The 24512-nt window shown below is 42.1% G+C and overlaps 3 protein-coding genes across 4 annotated transcripts; 1 reads left to right on the top strand and 2 right to left on the bottom strand.

Annotated features, from left to right (window-relative positions):
• Positions 1-4537: 4537 nt before the first annotated feature.
• LOC129595452 (cell division cycle protein 23 homolog) lies at positions 4538-11413 on the bottom strand. Of its 2 annotated transcripts, XM_055492464.1 has the most exons (5): positions 11323-11413; positions 10482-11233; positions 9059-9547; positions 5683-6117; positions 4538-5099 (listed from the first exon to the last, which is right to left on the bottom strand). In XM_055492464.1, the coding sequence occupies exons 2-5, from the start codon at positions 11001-11003 to the stop codon at positions 4650-4652; spliced, it is 1896 nt and encodes a 631-aa protein (XP_055348439.1). In that variant the 5' UTR covers positions 11004-11233; positions 11323-11413; the 3' UTR covers positions 4538-4649. The 2 variants fall into 2 exon arrangements, with proteins under 2 accessions (XP_055348439.1, XP_055348438.1); XM_055492463.1 differs by lacking the exon at positions 11323-11413 and having other exon boundaries at positions 10482-11311.
• A 1334-nt stretch (positions 11414-12747) lies between these two features.
• LOC129595437 (E3 ubiquitin-protein ligase MARCHF11-like) lies at positions 12748-15647 on the top strand. Its single transcript, XM_055492445.1, has 3 exons — positions 12748-13327; positions 13826-14013; positions 15115-15647. The coding sequence occupies exons 1-3, from the start codon at positions 12907-12909 to the stop codon at positions 15640-15642; spliced, it is 1137 nt and encodes a 378-aa protein (XP_055348420.1). The 5' UTR covers positions 12748-12906; the 3' UTR covers positions 15643-15647.
• Positions 15648-16326: 679 nt separating this feature from the next.
• LOC129595436 (adenylosuccinate lyase-like) lies at positions 16327-24382 on the bottom strand. Its single transcript, XM_055492443.1, has 9 exons — positions 23956-24382; positions 22744-22947; positions 22611-22655; positions 22444-22523; positions 20562-20777; positions 20271-20361; positions 19275-19492; positions 18426-18783; positions 16327-17611 (listed from the first exon to the last, which is right to left on the bottom strand). Exons 1-9 carry the CDS (start codon positions 24106-24108, stop codon positions 17525-17527), a joined length of 1452 nt encoding a protein of 483 aa, XP_055348418.1. The 5' UTR covers positions 24109-24382; the 3' UTR covers positions 16327-17524.
• Positions 24383-24512: the final 130 nt, after the last annotated feature.

Consider the following 24512-nt stretch of genomic DNA (forward strand, 5'->3'; position numbering starts at 1 on the left):
GGTGGTCGACAGATAAAACGGGCACCAGCTACACATTATCCACACAGGGTAACGGGAAATAAGTTTTATCTGGTGCTTAAAATTAAACGCGCTGGTTTTGCACAACCAGCGCGGTAAATTTTAAGCGCCGGATAAGAATAACATGGTTCAGTTATTCCGAATTGGACTCTCCATTGGGCCATCCGGAAAGTGGGAAAATGTGCTTCTTCCGCGGGTGGATATCGGCGGCAGATGGTGGCCGGGCCGGAGGGCTCGCGTTACGAAGCGGAAAGTATAGTTACCGTCCTCCTGTAGGAGGGTATCTTCACTTTGCGCGTCGTGACGGGTAACCACGCCGAATCCGATCCGGGCAAGGTCGGCAGTACCGATCAGGGCCACAACCATGTTCAGGACATCCAGATAAGACTGGACGGCTTGAATATGGTCTGTACCGTAGTATTCCCTGTAATTACAGGGAAGGGTAAAGTACAAACCATATTCAAACCATGGAGGTAATTTTCCCTTATACAGAGTAAGGGAAAGTTGCTTCGATGTATGTAGCTACAGTCTACAGATGGTGGCTCAGACTCAGAGAGTCAGTCTGTTTACTGGATTGTAGGCCGATCTGCCGGCAACGGCTTCTAACAAGTACGACAAGAAATCACACTGTGCTAGAAATCAAAGAAAGCCGGATGGAAATAAAGGCCAAGACTGGATCCGGTGAAAGGCCAGCCCAAGAAACTTTTTGCGTTATATTTGATCAAGCGCTTCACAGTGCTGTATCGGGTGGATTGTTAGCAGCCTCCGGGTATATATCAGATTACCCGCATCATGCATACGTGACTCCAGTAAATTAGATCGTGATGGGGGAATGCACTTTTCCCATCCCTAATGCTGCCTCCTACCGTTCAGGGAGGTGCCTTTATTCGGGAAATGTGCAAAAAGGTGCTACCATATCAGTTACAGCGAACCGGCGGAAGCAAATTTCTTGGCCTTGATATCAAATGATATATAAACGTAGGATAACGGCATCACAACGTATCTGCACATCAGCAAGGCCAAGGCCAACTACCAGGTATATTCTGTCCACGATCGATTGATTCATATGAAAGCAATCCATGCACCTAAATCCCGTCCGTGAACGCATTCTGTTGAACGGCCCAACCTGGAGAATATAATGCTATCTGTTGACTCATCCGGGATGCGCTGCGTGAGTGTTCTTTGGCCACCGCAGAGTACTACTGCCTATGTTCGGGAATTGTACAGAAGCGGGCAAACATGGTAAAGTTTATGAGTAACCAGAAGCCGCTGCACGCCGATTAATTCCCACATCAAATTTTCCACCGTGCTGCATTTTGGATCGATAACGAGCACTTTGAAAAAGAGGAAGACTGATTTTGCCGGTGCACTTGCCAAGGATTCTGCCGGTACACTTAATTATTTTACTGCTGTGTGGAGGGATGGTACTGTGTGTGTTGAAATTGTCAGGGCGTGCCACTTTTCCGCAGTACTCAACGTATGTTGGAAAACTGAAAGCCGGATTGTCCACAGGACAGCAACTCGTGTCGGTGTACCGTACACCACTGACGATTATAAATGGTGCCCTTGTCTAGATACTGTATTACGATATAAACTTTCTTTTTCAGAAAAAGGTTAAGGCAGAAAGTTTCGGTCTTTCCACTGATCGTGAAAAATCTTTTACCTTTGTTTAACGATGCAGCCATATTCACATAGTCAATGCCGGCAGTAGTACTTATACTGGCGTTGCCCAGCCATACTGTTACGGAAAGCGCCACATGTGGTGCGAAATATGCAAACGCTACTTTACCGTATTTCTTACCTTAGGCATAAGGGAAGGCATACGGAACTGACTGGGAAAATCTGTCTATTATTGCAGTCATGCACTTTACTTACTTCATCAAAAAATAGAGTAGGACCTGGAGCTGCTATTTGCGACGGTGAAAGACGTGTGTATTGACACGTATTGACAACGTGACTGCTCTGTTTGGCATATTCGTCTTAACGTGTAGCCACGTACAGTGCTGCGAACATCCATGAAGCGGGCGATGTTTTATATCGAAAACTAAGGACAGCTTTTCTGTGATTTTCAGCAATCACTATTCAAAAAAAACATGCCGATCGTGACGAGTAACGGAGCTCTTCACATAATATTTTCAAAGGCGTGTACTGTGTAGCTATGTGCATAATGCATCTGTACGTCTACTACAAATTAGTTGTTATAAAGGTGATAAAGGCGAAAAACATGAGTACTTTGCATTACTGAAATCCACGAAATAGCAATTCTTTTTATCAAATAGGAGCCGAAATTCGGCAGCAAGCGCTTCTTGACAAAATTAAAACACTAATCAGCCACGTCGTACGGTGTACCCAGGTCAATGCGAACACACTGCTGTCAACCAACGTCTTGTAAAGGTCACGTTGCAAATGACATAAATACAGCATCGCTAATGTAAAAACAAACAGTGATTTGTCATTCAATTGGCGACTCTTTTATGCAGACACGACTGTTATTCCGCTTCATGGTCCGGTTAGCGAAAGATGTTTCTTTGGTCAAAGTGGTAGGTAGACGCAAGCGTACATCGTACCAGAACTGGGCAGTTAAAAAGATGCAGTGAAGTTACTTGGAGCGTGCGATACGCCATACTTTTACAAATAAACCAAAGCGTGAGTTATACCGGAAATTGGGGCTATCATATAAAATACGCCGATTTTCCTTGTATTTGGGTCGGTATTAGTATCATTAATATTAGTAAAATACTTCGCTGATGAAAGTTCAACTCAATAAACTGCGCAGATCATCAATAGGTTTTTATTATGAAAACGTACTAAAATTAGAAAACGCGAGATCAGTGACCGATGGTCAGTACATGAACACGTGCACGCGAAGCACCAAAAATACATGGAAAAAATCCGGAGTATCGGTACGTTTTATTTGAGCTAAGTTGTTTGGTTAACGAGTTACGCGTCAGGATTGTTCTAGCTTGTTGAGTGATAACAAATCGCGTAAAGCGATAAATGACGGAAAGACTAACTGCCCAGCTCTGGTACGTACAGATTAAATGCCCAGCGGCATCGCCATTGGGTGGCCGGTAGGGACTGCTGGTGGAACACCATAAGGCCCATAACGAATCCTATTGGCAATCTTGTACCCCAGATCAACGGTTGCCTTGATGGTGGCCAGGATGAGCAGCCCATCCATCACGAGAATCCTGATCCAACTGCCGTCGTCCATGGCACGAGTGGCGCTGGGTCCTCCCGAAACATCTGCTGCTCGGTAGCGCATCAGGAGGAAAATCAAAATATGTAAGGACAAGGAGTAGCTGGCCATGGTAATAGCTACAAGGATAACGAATGTTATTAAATCTCGCAGAGGGAGTGCGTCAGTGTGCCGTCTCCAGCTGGAAGCGTACTGTGACCGTTATTGGCTTTGCTAACCATATCTATGACCTATAGCGTAAAATATGACCAACCTGAATGTGGCCGACAGAGAAGAACCTGGAGATCGGCTGGATTGTCGACTTCCCCGGATGCAGACAATGCAGCTGAGTCGCTGACTAACACACAAGGAATACCAGCTTATAATTTCCGCCCAGGTACCCACTGCTTGTCGTAAATGCACTGCAGCATCAACAAGATCCAGATGATGTTAATCGCTTTAATCACACTGATCTTCACTCCACCGAAATCCAAAGTCGACTGCCCGATTCTTGCCGACGAAGCGCAGCTTACAGATCAGCCAAGGAATACGTCATCGCTAATACAAACAGGGAACACGCGGCCGTCCCTGTGCAGTGGAATTTCAACGAAAGTCCCACCCCAGATCTGCTGGATGCATCAGCGGGGATATTGGGTTCGGTCTTTTTGACCATCTCCGGATTTATTTTAGGAAGCACTTCCAGTACTATTTTTTGTGTATGGTGGTGTAGTCAACTATGCAACAGAGTGGAACCTTCGTTAACTGGCAGCATGTGCAATGGCAGCAGCTCGAAATGAGTCACTACTCATATTTACAATCCGAGGGTCTCAATTTCAACGCTGCCGGCTTCAGTGTTTGTTATTAATAGCAATCAGCAGGTAGACGATCGATTCATCCATATGGATCCCTGTATCAACAAGATGTGCTCCAGCCGTTGGGCAGGGTTCTGCCGAACGCCTAACCCGGAAGTTTTTACGTCTCTGTTGGATCATCCGGGTACATGTGCTCTTTTTTGCCTACCGCAGAGTGCTGCTCCGGTTTGGGAACCGTGCAAAATCCGGCTAACCTGCCCGATTTAACGAGCAGCTGGAAGAGATGCACCCAGATTAACTTCCATAACTAATTTATAACCATCGCGCAGCTTGGATCGATAAGTAATACCCTTTGCAAACAAGAAAATGATGGTCTGCACACCTTATTAATTCAGTCTGGTGTTTGCACAGACTTTTCCGTGTGTTGACATCCGGATCATAATTTTCTAACCTGATCTGATAGATTTTTACCCGCACTGAACCGATGCACATAGTTTGTTGATTTTATTGTTAAATTTCTGAACCGCCCACAAACTGACCGATTTAAACTGCTTTGAATCCTGTACTATACATGGCTCAAAGCTACACAAATTGTCATCAAGACATACGCAAAAATTCAAGAAAACTAACGCTTAACAAGATTAGCTGGCAATGGTGGAGGGCAGGTTCTCCTCGTCGTCGCTGATGAGTCCCTCCATCCCGACGCCCGCGGAGTTGTCGGTGACGTTGAGATCCATGGCGCTGACGTCGCTGTTGACGCTGCGCTCGTGCTCCGTCTTCCCGTCGACGCGCTGGAGGAACTCGGAGACGGCCTTGGCCATCCCGCTGATCCCCAGCGCCTTCCTGGCCCAGGCCCTGGCCTCCGCCGTGTTCCCGGCCTCCAGCTGCTGTCGGGCCAAGAACAAGTAGGCCTCGCCCAGCTCCGCCGCGAAGACACTGCGATTAACGTCCTCCTTGCCTTTGACGACCACCTCCTCGCAGGCGGCGATGTAGCGCTGGAACGCGATGGCCGCCTTCGCAGCATCGCTCTTAATCAACACCCGACCCAGCTTCCCCATGGCCCCGTCCTCCTTGTCGCCGTTCTGGTACGACTGCGAAACAGAAGCACCATATCAGTGATCTGCGTTTCGTATGGCTTCCGATGACATCATGACGGCAGGTATCTTATGTTTACACTAAATGTTAAAGTAGACTGTTCATAATCATCATACAATAAAAAATCCATGCTATTTGCAAATGAAACCGTGAAACCAATCAGAGTCACAGAAATTTACTCAATAAAAGAAGAATTTCAGCAACCTTGTCATACTGTTAGAGTAACCCTGCACTTGACAGCTTTTTTCGTACGATATGAGCTGTACGGCACTGTAGTACTGGCAAACGTTCAGCTGGCTCAGAGCCGACTTAGCTGCACTCACTCATGTGCTGCCTGCCTAGTCACAGGCAGCATGTGTGAATGGTGAATGTGCTCGTACAACGTACGTCTCTTTGAGCTGTAAAATAGCTGTCAAGGGCAGGGTTACTCTACAGTACTCCTTTCAAAAGAAGTTAGCAAGCTAATGATTGTATAAAAATAAATGCAGTAAAACGGAAAACTAAATATCTGTAAATGTAAATTATGTAATGACTGGCGCAAAGGCGACGTAGAAATTGATGGAAAATAACCAGGCGTACCTGCCAGTAGGCGCGAGCGGCGTCTTCCGGCTGGTTGAGCTTGACGAAGACATCCCCGAGCGCACACCAGGGCTTGGGGTCGTGGAAGGCGTTGTCGGCTGATCGCTGGAAGTACAAAATGGCCAGCGAGTACTTCTTGTCGCTCTCGTGCACCTTGCCCAGTCCGAACCAGGCCCTGTAATCGCGCGGGTCCACCTGCACGGCCCGCTGCAGGCAGGCCACCGCCCGCGGCTGGTTCTTCAGCTCCAGATACTCGTGCCCCAGGAAGAGCCAGGCCTGGGCTAAATCGGGGACGGCGCGGATCGCCAGCGTCAAGTGCTCGACGGCGCGGTCGTGCTGGTCGCGCAGACCCAGGTAGTTGCCCACCGCCACGTTCGTCTCCGGCGCCAACCGGTCAATCTCGTGCAGATCGCGCGCTAAACGCGCCAGTCGCGTCTGTCAACAGACACAATCTATACAAACGACTATTTCCAGCTATTGCTGACGAGAGAATCGGTATGAAACAATTACGTATAAAAATCTCCTACCGCTCACACAAGAAAATAAGATGTAAAAAAATTTTCTTGGGTAAAATGATTGACTGTGTTTGCATAGTTTTCAAGCCGAATAGTTTGCATAAGTTTTTAACTCAAACCCGCCTGAGGTATACTGCCACTCTTCTACGATACCACATCAAACGTGCAAATCGGTGCGATGGCCGAAAATATATTAATTTTATTTTATAATGATTAACAGTTTAACAACTTTGCACGCGTTACGGCGGCTAAGCCGGCCAGCCGCTTTACCTTTATAAAATCTCCACAACTTAAGATGAAAAAAACACGCATCTTAGCCAAAAATTATCGGTTTCCTTTGCACGGGGAAATGATCACTTGTGCTGTTTTCAATTTGCACGGCTTATTTTACCCGTAAGCTGGAGAGAACACACTGCCATTCTTCTACGATGTCACCCGAACGCTCGAATACTGCATACCTGGATTCATATTACGTATATTACTGTGGTAAGCAGTTCAGCAACACAGATTTGCGGATGTGCGGATCTCTCTGAGCAGCAATTGTATTCTATCAAGTGAGAAAAATCTGCAACCGCATAGAGCAGAAATGAATAAAAATAAAAAATAATTATAAAGAACTACAAATAAAAAATAGGTAAACGCAGAGCCAAAAATAACTATAATACCGCAATTAATATAAACTGTAATTAATCATAAATATTATATACTACAACAACGAGCGCCACTCAGTATAATACAATCAAATGAAGAACTTGTCCCAGTTTAAATAACATGAGAAGGGACTGTACATAATATGCTCATAGCGTTACCTCGCATAATCTCCAAACTTAAACGCTGAAACAAAAATATATATATATACTTGCTTCAAGTTGCTTGTACATACTTTTACAGGTATGTACATATGTTGGCAATTGAAGCATCATCGAACTACTTTGTACTTTACCACTCCACTACGATATCCTTCAAAAAAAAACCAACCGGAAACGCAAGAAATAATTAAAAAAAATCCCGACTCACGACGCAGTTGTATTTTGACGATCCCTTTTATCTTCAACCGGATCCCATTGAAGAATTTCATCTTTTTGTAAAAATCGTTTTGTAAAAATCGTTTTGTAAAGAATCGTTTTGTAAAAAAGTTTAGAGCTTTTTAATATAAGAAAATGAAAATTATAATTAATCAAGATAATACCAATTGATTAAGAAAGCCCACCCTACTTTCATTTTTGCGCTTCCATAATGCTGTTTCAACTAATCACCCTGCTCTTTACTACGAAATCAACTGTATGTTACCGTGTTCCAGGTTTGCTGGTTGTATGAGTGGCAAAGTAAAAATAAATCTGTAAAGCTTTGATGTTCAACTATAGAAGCGCTCACTATTGGAAATCAGTCATTATGCGCTTTGATTACATTTGATTATTATTTTTAGAAAACCGTTTCCGTACCTAATCGTCGCGCACATACATGTAGTTGGAGTACATTACAATTTACAAAGTATTATTAACTACTGTTACTGCTATTACTTTATTGGAATATCTTTAAAATTTGATGTAACAGAATGGTTGCTGGTTTAAGACAAACTATACGGACTTCAAATACGTATACTTCGCAGTGCATTTCTTAAATAAAATTCTTAAATAAAAACGTGACTGGCTTAATGGGCTAATAAAACTCAATGAAATTTATTCAAGAATTAAACCGTTATTTAATAACGGTACTTGTCAGCGCGGACATTATTATATTATTTTTATGTTTGTTTTTTTTATTTACGATTTAATATTATCAAGTATCATCACTGCCATTTCCTAGTCCGTTAATAACTTAATTCGTTCATTTCGCTTTTTTAGTGCTCTCCATCGTAATCTCACTGCGATTTACCACAGTATGAGAAAAATAAAACATAAAATCCCCGTGTAGTGTGACTTTGCGCACTGTTACGTCTGCACCGAGCTGCTTTCAAAACCACGTGACTTACAGCCACAACTCACTACACTACGAAAACACCTGCATGTCACCGTATTCCTCCTTATTCTCCAATAGTTGTATGATAAGCAAAGTGCAACGTACAGCTGCTCAATTTCCAGTGTTCACTTTAACTATGATCAAATTATTACAACTATAATTTTCATTAGTAGCCTTTTTAAAACAATTCTTTCCGTACCCTTTCGCCGCGCGCACCGACCACGAATTAATTCGTATTCATTTAAAATTAAGTCGAACGTACAAGTCGTGCCATATTAAACCGCGCATACCAAATACTCTTACCATATTTATTTTATGCTGTTAGATAATTCGTAACATAATACGATTTGGTTTAATAATTGTTTTTTAATAATCTTAAAAGCATACTCGTAGTATAAACTAAAATTATATTATTCAAAAAATAGCACAAAATAACAAAAATTAAAAAAACATAGTGCTATAGATAATAACAGTCTTAAATTTTAAAAACAGTGCGCACCTTATCGCCGTGGACGTAGAAGGACGTTGGAGTATATTATTAACTGTTATTAAATAACAAATAAAATGAAATAAATAAAATGAAATTTTCATTTTAAAACACTAACTTTAAGATTAGATTTGATATAATTCTTATTTATTCACGGGTAGGTATTAAATAAACGCACCTTGTCGCCGCGGACGTTTGAGTACGTTATTAACGATTGTTATTGCTATTACTATATTATTTATCTTTAAAATTAAATTTAGAGATACCGTAATTCTTAATTATTCAAGAATTAAATGAACGCACCTTATCGCCGCGGACGTCGGAGTACATTATTATTAATAATTGTTATTATTAAAAACGTCAACTTTGAAAGCAGATTCGATAAAATTCTTATTCAGGAATTAAACAAACATACCTTGTCGCCACGAACGTATAGTACGTTGGAGTAGAAGTCCATGTCGTCCAGCCGGGCCGGATACAAATGCCGGAGCTTGTCCATGAGTTTGACGGTGTCGAGGGTGTCCTTGCGGTTGTAGGCGACGCGGGCCAGTTGGGCCAGGACGGGGGGCGTGTTGGCCAGCAAGGAGCGGCGCAGGTACTTGCAGACGCCCAGGGCCTCCTCGGTCATGTTCAGCAAGTAGTAGCAACGCCCCAGGAACAGGTCCCGCATCCAGTGGGGTCTCAACCGCGGCAGGATTAATTCCAGATCGCGCCGCGTCAAAATGCAGTCGGCCAGTTCGAACCAGAAGCACCACAGGCGCGGCTCATGAGAGATGGCCTCCATCAACTGCTCACAGGCCAAGGAATGCGAGCCCAACTGCCGCAGGATCACCGCGTATAAATACCGCATCAACGGGTCCAGTCCGCGCTGCACCAGCTCTTCTTTGATCTCACCACGGAGATTCTGCGAAAATCGATTTCTATTGCTAATTATATTGCTAATATTTTCACGTGATTTTAAATAAACGATCGGACTAAATCACCCCGAAAAAGCACACGGTGGATTTTTCATGATTTGCAATTGTTTATTCACAATTTGCTAATTGCGTAAATACGTTAACTACTAATTAATTTCATAATTCACAATCTGCTTACATAAAAACTGCCAAATGATGCCTACGGCTTTCCCCAGAAAAATTAATCTGTTATTCGTTTCTCATCTTCCGCACGTTTCTTCAGAGTTGCTATACAAAATAACACCCGTGCGAGGAAAGCCATTTTACTACGAAATTCCACTAAAGTATGCCGATTAATGACCATAATATGGTTACTGGTTTAACGAAATAAAAAAATTAGGAAAATAACAACGTAATAAAAAACGAAATACAACAGTATGAATGACTGACGGAAAATTTATCGCCAGAACAAAAAAGCAGCCACCAGGAAATAAAGTACTCTGTACATCGAACTACTCAAGTACATCGATTTGGAAGAAAACCATGCAAACGCCAACCAGAAATATCGAAAAAAATTAAAAACAAATTTGCATTAGTACGTAAAGTACAAGCACGAGAGCTGAAAAATCCAAAAAAAATGTCAAATATTTGGAAAAACAAACAACCAACGCTAAGAAAATTAACAGTTGAAAATTATCACAGCAAATATAAAATCATGCTGACGCATTTAGAGGATAATCGGTAAATGTAGGATATTTTCAACTATTAAAGATGAATAAATTTTTTAAAAAACGCCAAAATTCCATTTCGTTACAATTAATACATAATTCAATTTCAGTTAAAGGCTTTTCTTCAAACCCGAGAGGGGCAACTAATAAGCCATCCCACTACGAAACTCTCCGTCTAATTATATTAGTACACAATCACAAAAAGGCAACCGACCTGCAAATACAGCACATCGGTCTCGGCGACGGATTCAAATTCGAGGGGATGCGGGGCATTCTGGAGCCACTGCGCCTGGCCGTGGAGGTACTTGTTGAAGAAGTAGAAGAAGCGGAGCACGGGGAAGTGGCGGAACTCGCTCCTGCGCATCCGGGCGTATCCCATCGCTTCCCCGTACTGGAAGCGGCGCATGGCGTTGAGGATGGCGGGGTAGGCGGAGTGCTTGGCGCAGAACTTGGCCTCCCCCTGCTCGCCCTCCACGGGGCTCTTGATCCCCGCCAGCACCCCGGGGCGCAGCTTGATCTTGTGGAGGGGCCGCAGCATCTCCGCCGCCCACTTCTGCGACTGCAGCAGGCACAGGCGGGAGGAGCGCCGCATGGAGTGCAACAGGTCCGTCTTGATGTCGGCGTAGGAGGACTGCCGCAGGATTAAAGGCAGCGGGATCTCCTCCACGGAGGGGTCCCCGGGGGAGGGCAGACTCAGGCTCAGGGAGGAGGCCGAAAGGGACTTCTTCTTGCTCATCTTGGAGTCGGAGGAGCGATCAGAAGGGAAAACACCGCGTGCGACAGATAAAAAAATGGGTTGCACAGTTAACGTTCCAGGGGAAGATCAGGAGGTCTCCATGTTATGACTGCTGTCAGACGAAAATCAGAGCTGCAGAACCTTCCACTTTCCAGTACCCTTGCTGATTGTGTACACAACGTGATTGACGTGACTGGAATCGCTCCGAGAAAAAAGAGCCGTTCTCAACACTATCAACATGCAGCAAAGCGAATAAATCCAAAATTTACTACCGAAAAGTACGAAGTTTCAAAGTCAGAAAACTGAAAAAGTACTGTACCTTGTACACAAACAACAGATTCGCAAGGAACAGAAAGTGAGATTGCTTTGGTGTAAAGCTAAGTGCAGCCGGCATCCGGGGGGCGGTCGCCAATAGCGCAGACGCCAGCCGCTCCGCGTCGGCGGTGGCGCTAGCTTACCGGGCGTTTTAATCCGCTCACCGGAAGTGCGGCGTGACGTCACAACCGGAAACCGCTGCCGCAGAACACGGAGTGCACGGATTAGTCGCTTCATCCATCCGACTGATATTGATTCCGGGACAGGTATGCGACCGTACTTTTTTTCGGCCAGGAATATCAGTGGTTCCTAAAGGACTGCATCGGTTATAAACCAGATACTGTACTTGCAAATCGTTATGCTTCGGGATATACATTTTATATGTATTGCGAATGTCTATGTAACGTTATTTTGGATTAGAGAAAATGGACACGAGTTTGCAACAAATGTCCGTGAAGCTGATATGTTTCGGGTGTTTCTTGGCACCTAGTTTTGTACGCAAGATTTATTACAGTAGTTGTTAATTAACGTACGTGTGTTAATGTACGTTGCACACGTACACTTAACAATTAACATTTCTGCATGGGGTACTCGTACTAACTGTTAGTTGTGGCTGGTGGCTTGGTATATAAGTAGCATCCGTTGGACAATTCAGCAATCACAAATTTGTGGCTCTCATATCGGCAGTTATTCGATCGGGATGAGGTATCTTTCATGGTCCTCGTATATTTACAGTATTGTATATTTAATGTATATTTTACAAAAAAAGGCCGATAAATTCGGAAGTGCAGGTTAAATTTTCTGTCAGTTATTAATTAGTAGACGTAGACAGGTAGTGTATAGTGGCAATCGTTCACAGAGAACTTAAATATGTACTTAGTTGATGTGTAAGTACATACCTTTACATGACTGCTTCTACCTACATTAGATAACCCGTGAATACGGCATTCTCTGCATCCTTCCACATTAGAAAACTTGATAAATGTTTTTAATCTCATATATAGATGCTTGTGTAGAAACAAGCAATTAATCGTTTAAGCAATTTTTGAGTGGTATTTGCTGCCAAATGCATGTAGCGTACGTGTATTGTACATGGTAAGGAAATTGGCGTATAACCCGTAAATTTACATTTGTCGTTGCGGAAATTACGGGACAAGCTTCTACCTCCGGCGTCCGGTACACAAATTCATATTGTGAAAGTATCCGGATCTTGCGAAAATCGTCGAACCATAATTATGCAATGTCCAGTATATGAAATAAATACTTAACATTTTATTAGTTAATATTATTATTGCGGTTAAAAAATATTATGACATCATTAAAAGATACGCTTATAATAACGACGTTCAATAAGCACAACATCACGGCATCTCACCTGCTTAACATTAACACCAGGGCAACAAGGAAACTGCGAACAAATCGACGTACATCGGTACAAACGTTAAGTATTGACACATCCACCAGAAAAAAAATATAATTATGATTATCACATAATCCCGATATTATTCACCATCACGTACTGAATGTTGACACTGTAGTCTACTGCACCTGCACACCCTGACCCTCCCCCCTATGCTCGTTGTGGAGCATGTCCAAGGGGAGTGCGGTGAATGTACCCGGTAATGTCTATCCCGATCTGCAGTATCTAACCTCCAGCTACGACATCACCGCCCTCGCGCACCAGCCTCTCATTCCCGTGCCCGTGGCCCCCCTGGCCCCCGCGCTGCCCCCGTCGGCTGCCTCGCAGCATAGTCTGCACGGTCCCGCGGCGCCCAAGACCCGCGAGAGCGTGGTGTTCAGTGGGACGAAGATCCCGGAAAAGGTCACGCCGTCCGGGAACCCCTCACTGTTGATAGCGCTGCAGGGCGGGAAGCACAAGGACGTCCTCGATGATGATCCGCTGCTGGATCTGCCGGAGGCCGCCGCGGGCGACTGCCATTCCACGCGGAATCGGCTGACGTCCAATACGTCGCGGATGTCGGCGGCGCAGTGCCGGATATGCTTCTCCGGTAATTCGGCGTTAATCTACAGATCTTAACTGCAGTTTCTTATAACTCAAGCATTTTGTTATTTTTTTATTCCCATAGCTCGAAATTAAAACAGATAAAGCAGCGCTGGACAAATTAAAGCAAACTTTATGTAAAGCGCATTTAACTTGACCTTTAATATATAATAATTTACGAAGCGTTAACTCGACAATTCGTGTGTTAAATAATCAATCCTACACATTTCTAATACTAAAGGATCGAGGCTGACCAATAAAGGAATACTGCGCTGTTAACAATTCTCGATTTTATTCACAGGTGCGTTATGAAATGCCATTATTTTAATTTTGTTGTAAATAAGGCTATGTGACTTTTTTCTGTCTTTTTTTTGTTGCGATAATTCTGTATCCTGACACGTAAAATAATTATTACGTGGACTGCATATAAAGGAATGTGCAGAACGTAGACGTGACCTTTGCGGCGCGCGGTATATTTCGTCAACCGTTTTTCTGTTATTCACAGCATCCGGGGATAATCTGGCCACCGGCAACACCCCGATCCTGGTGCATCCGTGCGCCTGCGATGGCAGTATCCGTTTCTGTCATCCCGAGTGTCTCCTGCAGTGGGTGCGGCAGAGCGGTTCCTTCGTGTGTGAACTGTGCAAGACGCGCTACCGTATCAAACGGAGCGGCCTCAAGCGTTGTACACAGGTGAATTATAGAAACCAGATTACAATTCCTACCAGTTAATCACACCAAATATTAATATAGAAAAATCAGTGACGAACATGGCAATATGGAAAAAAAATATTACTATTGAAAGACTCCAAATTTTTATATGTACGGTGTAAATAATGTATATTTGGCTCGTAAAGTTATTCAAATTAAACGGCACTTCAAGACAAGTTCAAGTATTTAGAAATGATAGAGCCGTCACACTACGATTGGCTACTATTCGCAGTAGACATGCTATCACAAGCATAATTTTTTTGCACATGCAAAAAAATACGATAAAATACAATAACAGGCATTTTATAGTTTTATTGCCAAAAATTAATGTATCACATATAACGCGGAACATAAAGCAACGCTAAACTGCGACGGGCCTTATTATTAATTTATTACTTAACAACTGCATCATCAGATAAATAAAAGATTAACAAAATGTGATAAGTCATAAGCGCATAATATGTGCTTATGGCGTATTTAAATTATATTGTATCAACGTCTAATAAACAAGTATATTGTATGTACAGCAAGTGCTGATTCCATGTGAATATTGCACCGTTGATCGCACTCTGGACACTTTCACAATATGGGACTGGCGTACCGGACCCTACAGACACGGTATTCTTTGCGCTGTTCTACATTAAAAAACTTGATAATTTTTTATTATTCGCATGCAGAAACTTGTATAAAAACACTGCTTATCATGTAACCAATTTTTAAAAGTTTTTGTCATGTGGAACAACACAGAGGATACCGTGTCTCTGGTGTCCGGTACGCGAATCCACATTAAAACAATGTCCGGAATGTTAACAACATCGTTAAGGGAAGTGGCCTGGTACATATAGTACCAAATTCTTGTACACGGGCGAAAACTTCCCTTTCGCGCACTCCCAAGCACTTCTTTGCTTTGTTTTATGACATTCTATAGCCAGATGATTTGTACACACATTCGTAAAAAAATCTTTTGTGCGCGCAACATCCGGTTCGGGAGTTATAGCTGTTAGACAATTCCAAAAAGTATAAAGGCATTCCGGTGTATCAGAAATAACCTCGCTTAATTACGTGCTGCATGTCATATTGTAGTGGCGTATGCCGGCGACGGACTCCATCGACTGGATCCACATGGTCATCTTCTTCTTCTCCGTGGCCTTCATCGTCGGCTCCATCGTCTGGATGACGTGGCTGGGATTGGGCCAGCGCCTCGTCCACCCGGCCGCCGAAGCCGTCATGGTCAACTACCGCGCCCACGAAGCGGCCGCTCCCCCGGACGCCGGTGTCGCCTCCCCCACGGTCTCGGCGCTGGGCGACTTCATGGTGCCGGCCTTCATCCTGTACAGTATCATCGACGTCCTCTTCCTCTTCATCGCCGGCATGGAGCTGGTCTTCACCATCACGCCACTGCTGCGCAAATGGTACCGGATGAACCAGAAACTGATTATCGAGAATCATGATGTGCATGTCACGCACTCGTTGCCGCGCTATGTTAACGCCAATATGATTGCGGCGTCGGCGAACGGGGATGGGAATCATGTCCTGGGTGTCCAGGCGTCTATACCGTGTGTTAATGAAGAACGCGAGCGCATGGTACAAGAACATAACAACATGCTGTGATTCGATATCGTGTAATATGCCCTAACAGATATTAATGCGCAGATGACCTTTAGGAAATATTTAAAAGCGCACGTAGTACTGTACATACAGAGTACATGTAGAGCGCCACTCAGATACCGCTCCACTAAATTTTACGGCGGCGTACTATGTAACTTAAGAAATTAAGAAAACCGCGCATTCTAAAAAAATATTAATTAAATTTAATAATGCATATTACAATGTATTAATTTTTCCTTTACTAAAAACTATTAACTTGGTTTTAACAATTATTACCTTGAGTGGTCCGATTTAACATTATCAAGTTACTGTCAAACTTAGTTGTCGAATTATTTCAACTACAATCGGCCAGACCAATAAATATTAAAGTAACTTCGGTATTTTAAGAAAACCTGGAATTTATTTCGATTAAAGCACCAAACGAAACTACTTACGGATATTCGTGGAAACGAATATCCGTACGAGCATTTATTAGTTGTTAACTTGTTTATAGTAGTAACTGAATTCCAGGAATAAATCAGGTCATAAAGAAAACGGTTAAATAAACTGCCTGGTGAAAAATAAAAATCAAACTGCCCGAAACTATCTGGCGCATTTAAAAACAGACGACCGTATAAAAAACAAACAGAAAATAATCAGTGTGTAAAAGTACTAGTATGTACAGTACATACACGCGACGTGTTATCCTGATCATGCATCGTTAAATTCCGTACTGCTTTGGGCGATCAGGTTACGATGGTACTGTTCTACGATTGCCGACGTTGGCATCTCTATTGCATTCGCTGTACATAGACACTCCGACACAGTAATAAACCACCCACAACACACAAGAAACCCCGTCAAAAATAAAAAAAAACTTCAAAAATATATTTCCAATCAACCCCTTCCCAACCACACCTCTGACCACATCCTACCGGTAAAACAACAGTTTCATACGTCGAATCATCTCATAAAAACTTCAATTTCTCCCTGACCGCCGTCTCCTCGGCGCGCGACGCATTACAGCACCAGTAGGCCAGCTGCGAGCACCGGCAGTCCCACGCCACCGAATCCACGACACTCCGCGCCGCACTGACCACCGGGAAGGTCGGCGGGGTCCGCGGGAGCGGCGGCGCCGGTCGCCCGCCCTCGGCGGACAGTTTCAGCGGGTGGAGGTGGTACGGCGGGTTGATCACCAACTGCGTGATGCTGATGAGGAGGAAGAAGACGAGCGCGGTGATCTGGCGGTCCAGCTTGAAGAGAGTAGCACAGGAACGCGGGATACTGCAGGATGTCAGCGAGTACACCAGGCTGCGGTACAGACGGCGCGCCCGCGGCGACACCGTCACTTCGTACATGTACAGCTTCATTATATGATTCCCCGGAATTTTTTCAATAATTGTCACGGTAAATAATTTTTTACAACAGCAAAATCCTTCTCACTGAGTACCACAAAGCGAAGAATATATTTTACTGGGAAAATTACGATATTTAATAAAACAAATACACATACCAGGATTTATTAAGATTCAGGAAGAAAGTAATACAAATCACTGCGCTGGTAAATTAGTACAGTTTTCATGCTGTCCCGACCACGTTACTAAGCAAACACTCAGACGAAAATATTTGGAAACATATTTGTGAATTAAATAAATACAGTAAAACTCGGAAAAAATATCTAAAATTAAGCAAATAATTTTTATTTAATTGAAAGTAGGTAGGTAAAACAGTAAAATAAACGCTGAATTATAACCAGCCAAAGCAGCGATCACATTAAGACAGGCAGAAGACAAACCGAAGCATCACAATGCCAAGTAAGGATTATTATTTTAATTTATTGCTAATAAATATGGCGATTTAAAAATACTGATGCCAAGCGTCGGGATGAAGTGGCTGATTCAGCGCATTACAATTCCACCGTCGCGATGCCGGCCAGCTCCCGCGCGTAGCCACTCAGAGCCGGACGCACTTCCATATTCAAAAACTCGGTCACCTACGCCGAAGCATAACCGCGTGCTGAGATTTTGTACATGAACAGTATTGTATAAAATCGGAACATTTTCCAACCTGAAAATCGTGGATCAAACCGGCATCAACGTTCCGATACATCAAAAATTACATTAATGAACTGTTTTTCTACACTTAAACACCAGACAAAAATTGGATGAAAATAAATTTCGCATTAATGGAACACAGTTCCCCCTTCTGCACTAAAGAGCTTCCTGTGAGCCGAAAAATAACCAAATAAAAAAGTGAAATTTTACAAGTAAACCTACTAGTAAATGGTGCGTTTCGTTTGTCATTTGTTACTGTATACAATTACTGCAGGGTTGATATTCTGGGTCACAGCAAGCCACTACACTAAACTCCCCTATTTTTATACAACACATCTCAAAATATAAAATAACTCTATTTATTGTCCGCAGTAGACTGCGGGAGATTCTGCTATGAAAATTTTTCTTCCGATTATTCCTCAAAATTTTTCATTATCGACAAAAGTAACCCGAGTGGAATAATAATTTTTTTCGATAAAGGAATAACCCGGTAAGGCGCAAATGTCATCAAGTAAATCCCCTGATAACGTCAACGTCGTAACCGACGTAACGTAGTACAGTGGCCAGTTGGGTGAACAAAAACAAACGACTGGTTGTTTTCCCACAGTAAAGGAAACGAAAGAACACCAACTCACATTTTTACCCGAGAGAAGAATACTAAGTTTGCTGACTACTGTTCTACCATTAATTCAATTTTAAAAACATAAAAATAAACAGAAAATTTTACAATGCCTTTGGCTGTCTACGTCGTACCTGTTTATCAGCGCGTCCGGTGAAGAGCGTGGGATTCATCAGTTCGTCGAGCTCGTTGTGGATCTTGGCGAAATAAGCATCGCTGCGGATGCGCTGCAGCAAATCATTGTCCTTTCCCTCCTGCTTGACAACATTCCCGGCTAGTTGCGACAGCTCGCGCAGTTTTTCATGGCACTCCTGTCGATTCCCGCCGGCCTTCACGACGGCCATGATGATGTTCTCCGTGGCCATGAAGGGCAGTTCCGCGCCGATACGCCGACTGATCACGTTCGGATAGACCACCAAGCCTTCGCAGATGTTCTGCAGCGTGATCAACAGAGCGTCCGCGATCAGGAACGCCTCCGGAATACAGATACGCCTGTGAAAAGGAAGGAAAAAATATTTTGCTCATTTATTCAATGTGATTAATAATAAAATGTCAGCAATAAATGGCACCAAAACTATCCAAATCAAGTCATTAAAGATCAACACAACCATTTTATTTACTGATCCCAATTAAAATTAATTAAATCAGAATTTTCTTCCTATTATTATACAGATAAGAAACCATTTTAATGTTGGTTGTTTACTGAACGTAAATTCGTAACTGCTATAACTTATTACAGATAGAACCAGTAGAACTAGAAAAACACAGAACGTTCTTTAAATTAACGGGTATGGTACAATTTAACTGGTGTTAAAAATACCGAAAAAGAGACTGTTTTTTCAGCAGCGCCAAGAAAGTTTTTCTATTCGTTTTAAACGGAATAAAATCGATTTTTCCGACTGAATAGCGTAATGTTAATGGAAAAGTAGTTAAATCGCACGGATACAGTGTGACCTTTGTCAGGATGACAAGCGCGTGCTTACCGGTTAGCACTGTCGTCCAGCGTCCGCTCCATCCACTGCACGGAGTGCGTCTGCAGCGCATCATTAACCAGCGTCATGAGATGGCGCGCCAGACTGCAGCAGCGCTCGCTGCGCATCGGATTGCGCTTGTAGGGCATCGCGCTCGACCCGATCTGCTCCGCCTCGAAGGGCTCCTCCACCTCCTTGAAACTGGCCAGCAGCCGGATGTCCGTGCAGATCTACATACGATCGCAGTAGATTTTTGTTACTAACAGCGCAATTTACAGTCTACACTGGCTAAATCCCTATACCGACTATCGTAGAGTAATGGCTTATTAAATCCTCGCGTCATGGTGAGATCGTGCGCCAAAATTTAAATTATTACAGCGCGAATACAGAAAATATCAATTTTTTACATACTGTTCGTAAGTGAAACCGTGAAACGATCTACATTCTATCGCTTCATAATATCACAGAAACAAGTACTGCATTTTAAAATAAAACATATCCGCAAAGGCAATGAAAGACAGTTTTTTTACACAATATTAACTGCTTTACAATAATAATGCAGGAATACAGACGCTACACTACAAAATCCTTCAGAAATATTTTAACAGCAAAAATACATAAATATATGTGCACCGACAGTCAATAACAATCTGTCCGCACTGCTTTGAAGACCGCTTATCTTAGTTATCTATACATTGTTACCGCTACATAATAATTAATACAATAATTAATAAAAATTAATAATAATTATTGGTATTATTAATAATTAATAATAATAATTATTATTAAAAATTTTATAATAATTATTTATAATAATAATAATAATTTTATAATAATTATTATTATTATAAAATCATTATTAACAATTATTACAAATTATACTGAAGAGAAAAATAGGAAATTTATCGAACTAGTTTAACATTTCTGTGTCCACTGCGAAATTATGGTACATATACAAAAATCAAAGTTGACCTCCAACGTGCATGCATGATTTGATCATTACTCTACCTTATGAACGGACGCTCCGAGTCCAGCCAACACCGATAAAACCTCCAAATCCTGTTTACGCGTGTATGTCTGGCCGCAAATGATGAAGCACCTGAAAAAAAATGGCCAAAAAAATTACGGCACGCCGGTCGAACTTCACAATAAAAAATAAATAGCAATCAATAATAAAAATAAATATGAATAAAAAATGCAAAATTCGGTGCGAACTCCGCAATAAAAGATAAATAACAAAAAAAAATAAATATATCAATGAAAATGGAATTAAATGTCAAATTCGGTGTGTGCGCTGACTTCTTGAAGCCGGCATAATCGCAGACGAGGACATCCAGCATGTGGGCCTTGTCGGCGTTGCCGAACAACTGCACGAAGCTGGCCTGCGTCCCGGTGGTGCCCTTGACGCCGCGGAAGCGCAGATCGGTCTTGATGCGCTCGAAATTGTGCAGATCCATCACCAGATCCCCCGTCCACAGCGCCGCCCGCTTTCCGACCGTTGTCAACTGCGCTGGTCTACAAATGCAAAAATAAAAACTTGCGATTACCGTAAAACAACCGAACACGGACGAAATTCTCCTTCATCTTCAAGAAGTATTACATCAAATTCGGACGATACGATTCTGTAACATACCCTTGCACTACGTTCAGTGTCAAGAGTCATGACAGGAACGATCCTTCAACTGCTCAGAAAAACAGTATTTTATCGGATTTTATCAATTATTACAGATTTCTACATGCATTAGAATCATTTTTATTTATTTCATAAGTTCACAAGAATATTACAAATGAATACAATTGTTTTTATTTTTTTATTGATGTATTTTGCTACGCTTCCATACAATGACAACGAGGCTAAGAAACCTACAAAGCTTCCAATCGCTTCCTAGTAAAATTAAAAATACACTGGCTTTTATTACGTAATTATTAATTCATCAAAGACATGACATAAGGAAATCCTTTCATGACGGGAGATATTACGTCAAACACAGCAAATTGCCCTTACACTACGTTCACACACAAGACATTACAAACAACTGTGTATAATGTTCACAAGGAGTAACTGATTTAAATTTTATTAATTTGATTTGTTACGCGTTCATATATTTAAGATTAAAAATAAGTACACTATTTTCACTTTCATAAGTTCATTCATTTCAAAGGCGAAATTTTAAAACTATGCTTTCTTTTAATATTTAACTGGATTTACGCTACCGTGAATCCTCAGTGAGGTTACAAATAAATAAATTATTATGAATTTCATTCACCGAAAAATAAAAATAATTTCGCTTTATTCAGAATTTAGTGATTTAATTTCAATCGCTTCCACACATGCTTGATGCGTTTAAAAATCCCCATATTAAGTTTTTAATTAAGGGATTTGGCCCGGTACATAGTACCAAATTGGGGAACATACACGGGAACTTTCTCTCTCGCGCACTCCTAAACACTTTTTTGCATTGCTTTATGATATTTTGTAGCCAAAGGATTCGTATATATAGGCGAGAAAACCGTTTGTGCGCGCAACATCCGGTTCGGGAGTTATTAATGAAATAAAATTGCAAAAGCTTAAACGCGCGGAGGTGTACCAAAAGTCTCGTTATGAACCCATGCTCTTCAAATTTTGCACGAAAACACACATTACTATGAAGATCGTTTTGGTACCGAATCAGCTTTCTACCATTTTTTTCAAATTTTAAAATGAATTTCAAAACTTTTAAAAATTAATTTAAAATTTGAAAAAAATGGTAGAAAGGTGGTTCGGTACCAAAACGCTCTTCATAGTAATGTGCCTTTTTGTGCAAAATTTGAAGAGCATCGGTTCATAATGAGACTTTTGGTACACCTCCGCGCGTTTAAACTTTTGGAATTTTATTTCACTAATAACTTCCGAACCGGATGTTGCGCGCAGGAACGGTTTTTTCGCCTGTGCATAAGAATCCTTTGGCTACATATTTCCATAAAGCCATGCAAAAGAAGTGTTTGGGAGTGCGCGACAGCGAAAGTTGCAGTGGATGTATACAAATTTGGTGCTATGTACCGGGCCAAATCCCTTAAACGCTTTTGAGATTTACCACGCAAAACATGTACTTAACAGTTTTTATTAAAAACCGTAAAAATTGCAATAATTTTCCTGCCATCTTTTAATAGTTTAGAAATAGATACAAAATTAGCAACTTACTGCAGATGTGTATATCCCAGCGTCGGCAACGCCTTGTAATCATCCGCAAATTTGCTCAGACGATCAATGCACCGTGCCAGCTAAATACAAGAAATAATTCACCAAATGCACGCAATTTCCGCCAACAAATTGCACAATCTCAAACTGTTAATGGAAAAGTAATTTACCTTCGGCAAGAGTATTTGCAGTCCATCGCGTATACAAATAAGATCCTGGCAAAATAAAAACACCGGTAAAATCAGTGCACACTGACTGCGGAAATGGCGGAGGAAGTCTCGATTGTTATGGTGGAAATCGTACGGTATTGTCCGTCACGTAGCAGGAAGTGGCGCCCAGATGGATGATGCCCTCGGCCTTCTTGCACTCTTTCCCGAACGTCCGCACATGCGCCATCACATCGTGCCGCACCCGCTTCTCCTCCGCCAACGCGAAATCCCAGTCAATACGCTCCACATTCGCCTCCATTTCCGCAATCTGGTCTTCTTGAATATTCAAACCCAGTTTCTATAAAAATCCCAAATAAAATTGAGAAAAAGTCATTTTAATAAATAAAATATCCACCACATACAACCAAAATAATATAAGAAATTTATTAAACGAGAAAATTTATTAAAAATGGGGGGAAAATTCCAAATAATTATCCGTTTAACAAGAGCAGTACCACTCTCAACCGAATGGCCAGACTGCCACTGTTCTACGCTTTCCGGTAATCTTAACGTGAGTAAGTAATGGGGAAATGTGCATTGTACACTACACATCAACCCACTTGACGTATCCAGAAACTTAAACTCGCAGGAAAAATAAAAATCGGCAGTTTCTTCATAGAAAAACTAACAAGAAAATATAAAATCAGCTACATTCGTTAATGTTTTCTGATGACAAATCTTAAACAAATACTGTTTCACTGTATTACTGCAACTGCAAGTCTGGAACTGTGTACCAATATACTGATTAACGTAGTGCAGTGGCGATGACTAACGGCGTGCTCAAACGATTCGTTTGTTGGCATGTAATCTGATTTAATGTTTTCTGCTAAACGATCAGTTGTACAAGAACTCGCAGCCTTTTTTAAATGTTTCAATATTATATTTATAAATTACATAAAACGCAAGCTCACTTCGCTCGCATGCTTGATAATGGCTTTTTACAATAAAAAATTAGGCTTTTCATTGATCGGAATTTTCCATACTTCCATTGATCGGAATTACAGTATCACCCAATAAACACAATCGAATCATTGGCGAATGAGAAATAAAATAATTACTAAGAAAATGCCGAAAATAAAATCGGTAAAATAAAAACACAATAACAATTCAAAGAATAAAATTAATAATAATTATTAATTTTTTTATGGTTATTCAATTAATACAGTTGTGAATAATTATTAGTTTTTTTATTATTAAATAATAAAATATCAGCGAGTCAGCGACTGATACGACTGACTGTACGTGTCAGTGACAGTATCCCGGGTAAACGGGAAAACAGCACACCAGCAGAGACTGTTATGCGCACCTGTTGCGATTTGGCCAGCCAGACCCAGAGTTTCCTCCAGGTGATGATGCGTTTGCGCTCGCTGAAGTTGTAGCACATCTCCTCGCTGGCGTAGCGCTGCGTCAACGGCGTCTGGTAGCGGGACTTCTCGCGGTCCTTCTCGTTCGTCGCCATGATGGAAATTGGACGGGGAATCTTCACAGGGAACAAAGAATAGGCGACTGCTATGCGTGACAGAACGTGAATGCAGGCCCGCAGCACTCCGTAGTTTGCCAGTCAAAATGTGCGCAACTAGATGCCAAGATGCTGTTGCAAGCAGCCCCTTTTATAGCTTATCCCGCTGTAAAATTATTTGCACTGGATATCAAAGAAGCGGAAGAACAGAGCTACCAAATAAACAACGCAATAAAAGTTGGAAAAACTCAACGGCATTGAAGCGACAAGACGAGAGAGAGAAATTTGACAGGAAGTTTTGCAGTCATCACTGCACACACAACTTCCGGTAAGCGGTAAGTAATCGCCCAATCTGAGCGGTCAATGTGCGCGCTGTTGCCCACCGCCCCTTGACGCAGATTACA

This window comes from Paramacrobiotus metropolitanus, unplaced genomic scaffold (assembly GCF_019649055.1).
Source record: "Paramacrobiotus metropolitanus isolate TYO unplaced genomic scaffold, Prichtersi_v1.0 Parri_scaffold0000078, whole genome shotgun sequence".
NCBI lineage: Eukaryota > Metazoa > Tardigrada > Eutardigrada > Parachela > Macrobiotidae > Paramacrobiotus > Paramacrobiotus metropolitanus.

Bases quoted from the DNA above. Each gene is read 5' to 3' on its own strand.
- LOC129595452 (XM_055492464.1), bottom strand. From the start codon at position 11,003: ATGAGCAAGAAGAAGTCCCTTTCGGCCTCCTCCCTGAGCCTGAGTCTG. The intron at 6,118-9,058 runs GTATGTTTGTTT...GTCTGTTGACAG, and splicing joins TATACGTTCGTGGCGACAAG to ACGCGACTGGCGCGTTTAGC. The intron at 5,100-5,682 runs GTACGCCTGGTT...TCTGTTTCGCAG, and splicing joins CCGCTCGCGCCTACTGGCAG to TCGTACCAGAACGGCGACAA.
- LOC129595437 (XM_055492445.1), top strand. From the start codon at position 12,907: ATGTCCAAGGGGAGTGCGGTGAATGTACCCGGTAATGTCTATCCCGAT. The intron at 13,328-13,825 runs GTAATTCGGCGT...TGTTATTCACAG, and splicing joins GTGCCGGATATGCTTCTCCG to CATCCGGGGATAATCTGGCC. The intron at 14,014-15,114 runs GTGAATTATAGA...GTCATATTGTAG, and splicing joins GCCTCAAGCGTTGTACACAG to TGGCGTATGCCGGCGACGGA.
- LOC129595436 (XM_055492443.1), bottom strand. From the start codon at position 24,108: ATGGCGACGAACGAGAAGGACCGCGAGAAGTCCCGCTACCAGACGCCG. The intron at 22,656-22,743 runs GTACGATTTCCA...TTATTTTGCCAG, and splicing joins GCTACGTGACGGACAATACC to GATCTTATTTGTATACGCGA. The intron at 20,778-22,443 runs GTAAGTTGCTAA...TTGCATTTGTAG, and splicing joins CTGGGATATACACATCTGCA to ACCAGCGCAGTTGACAACGG.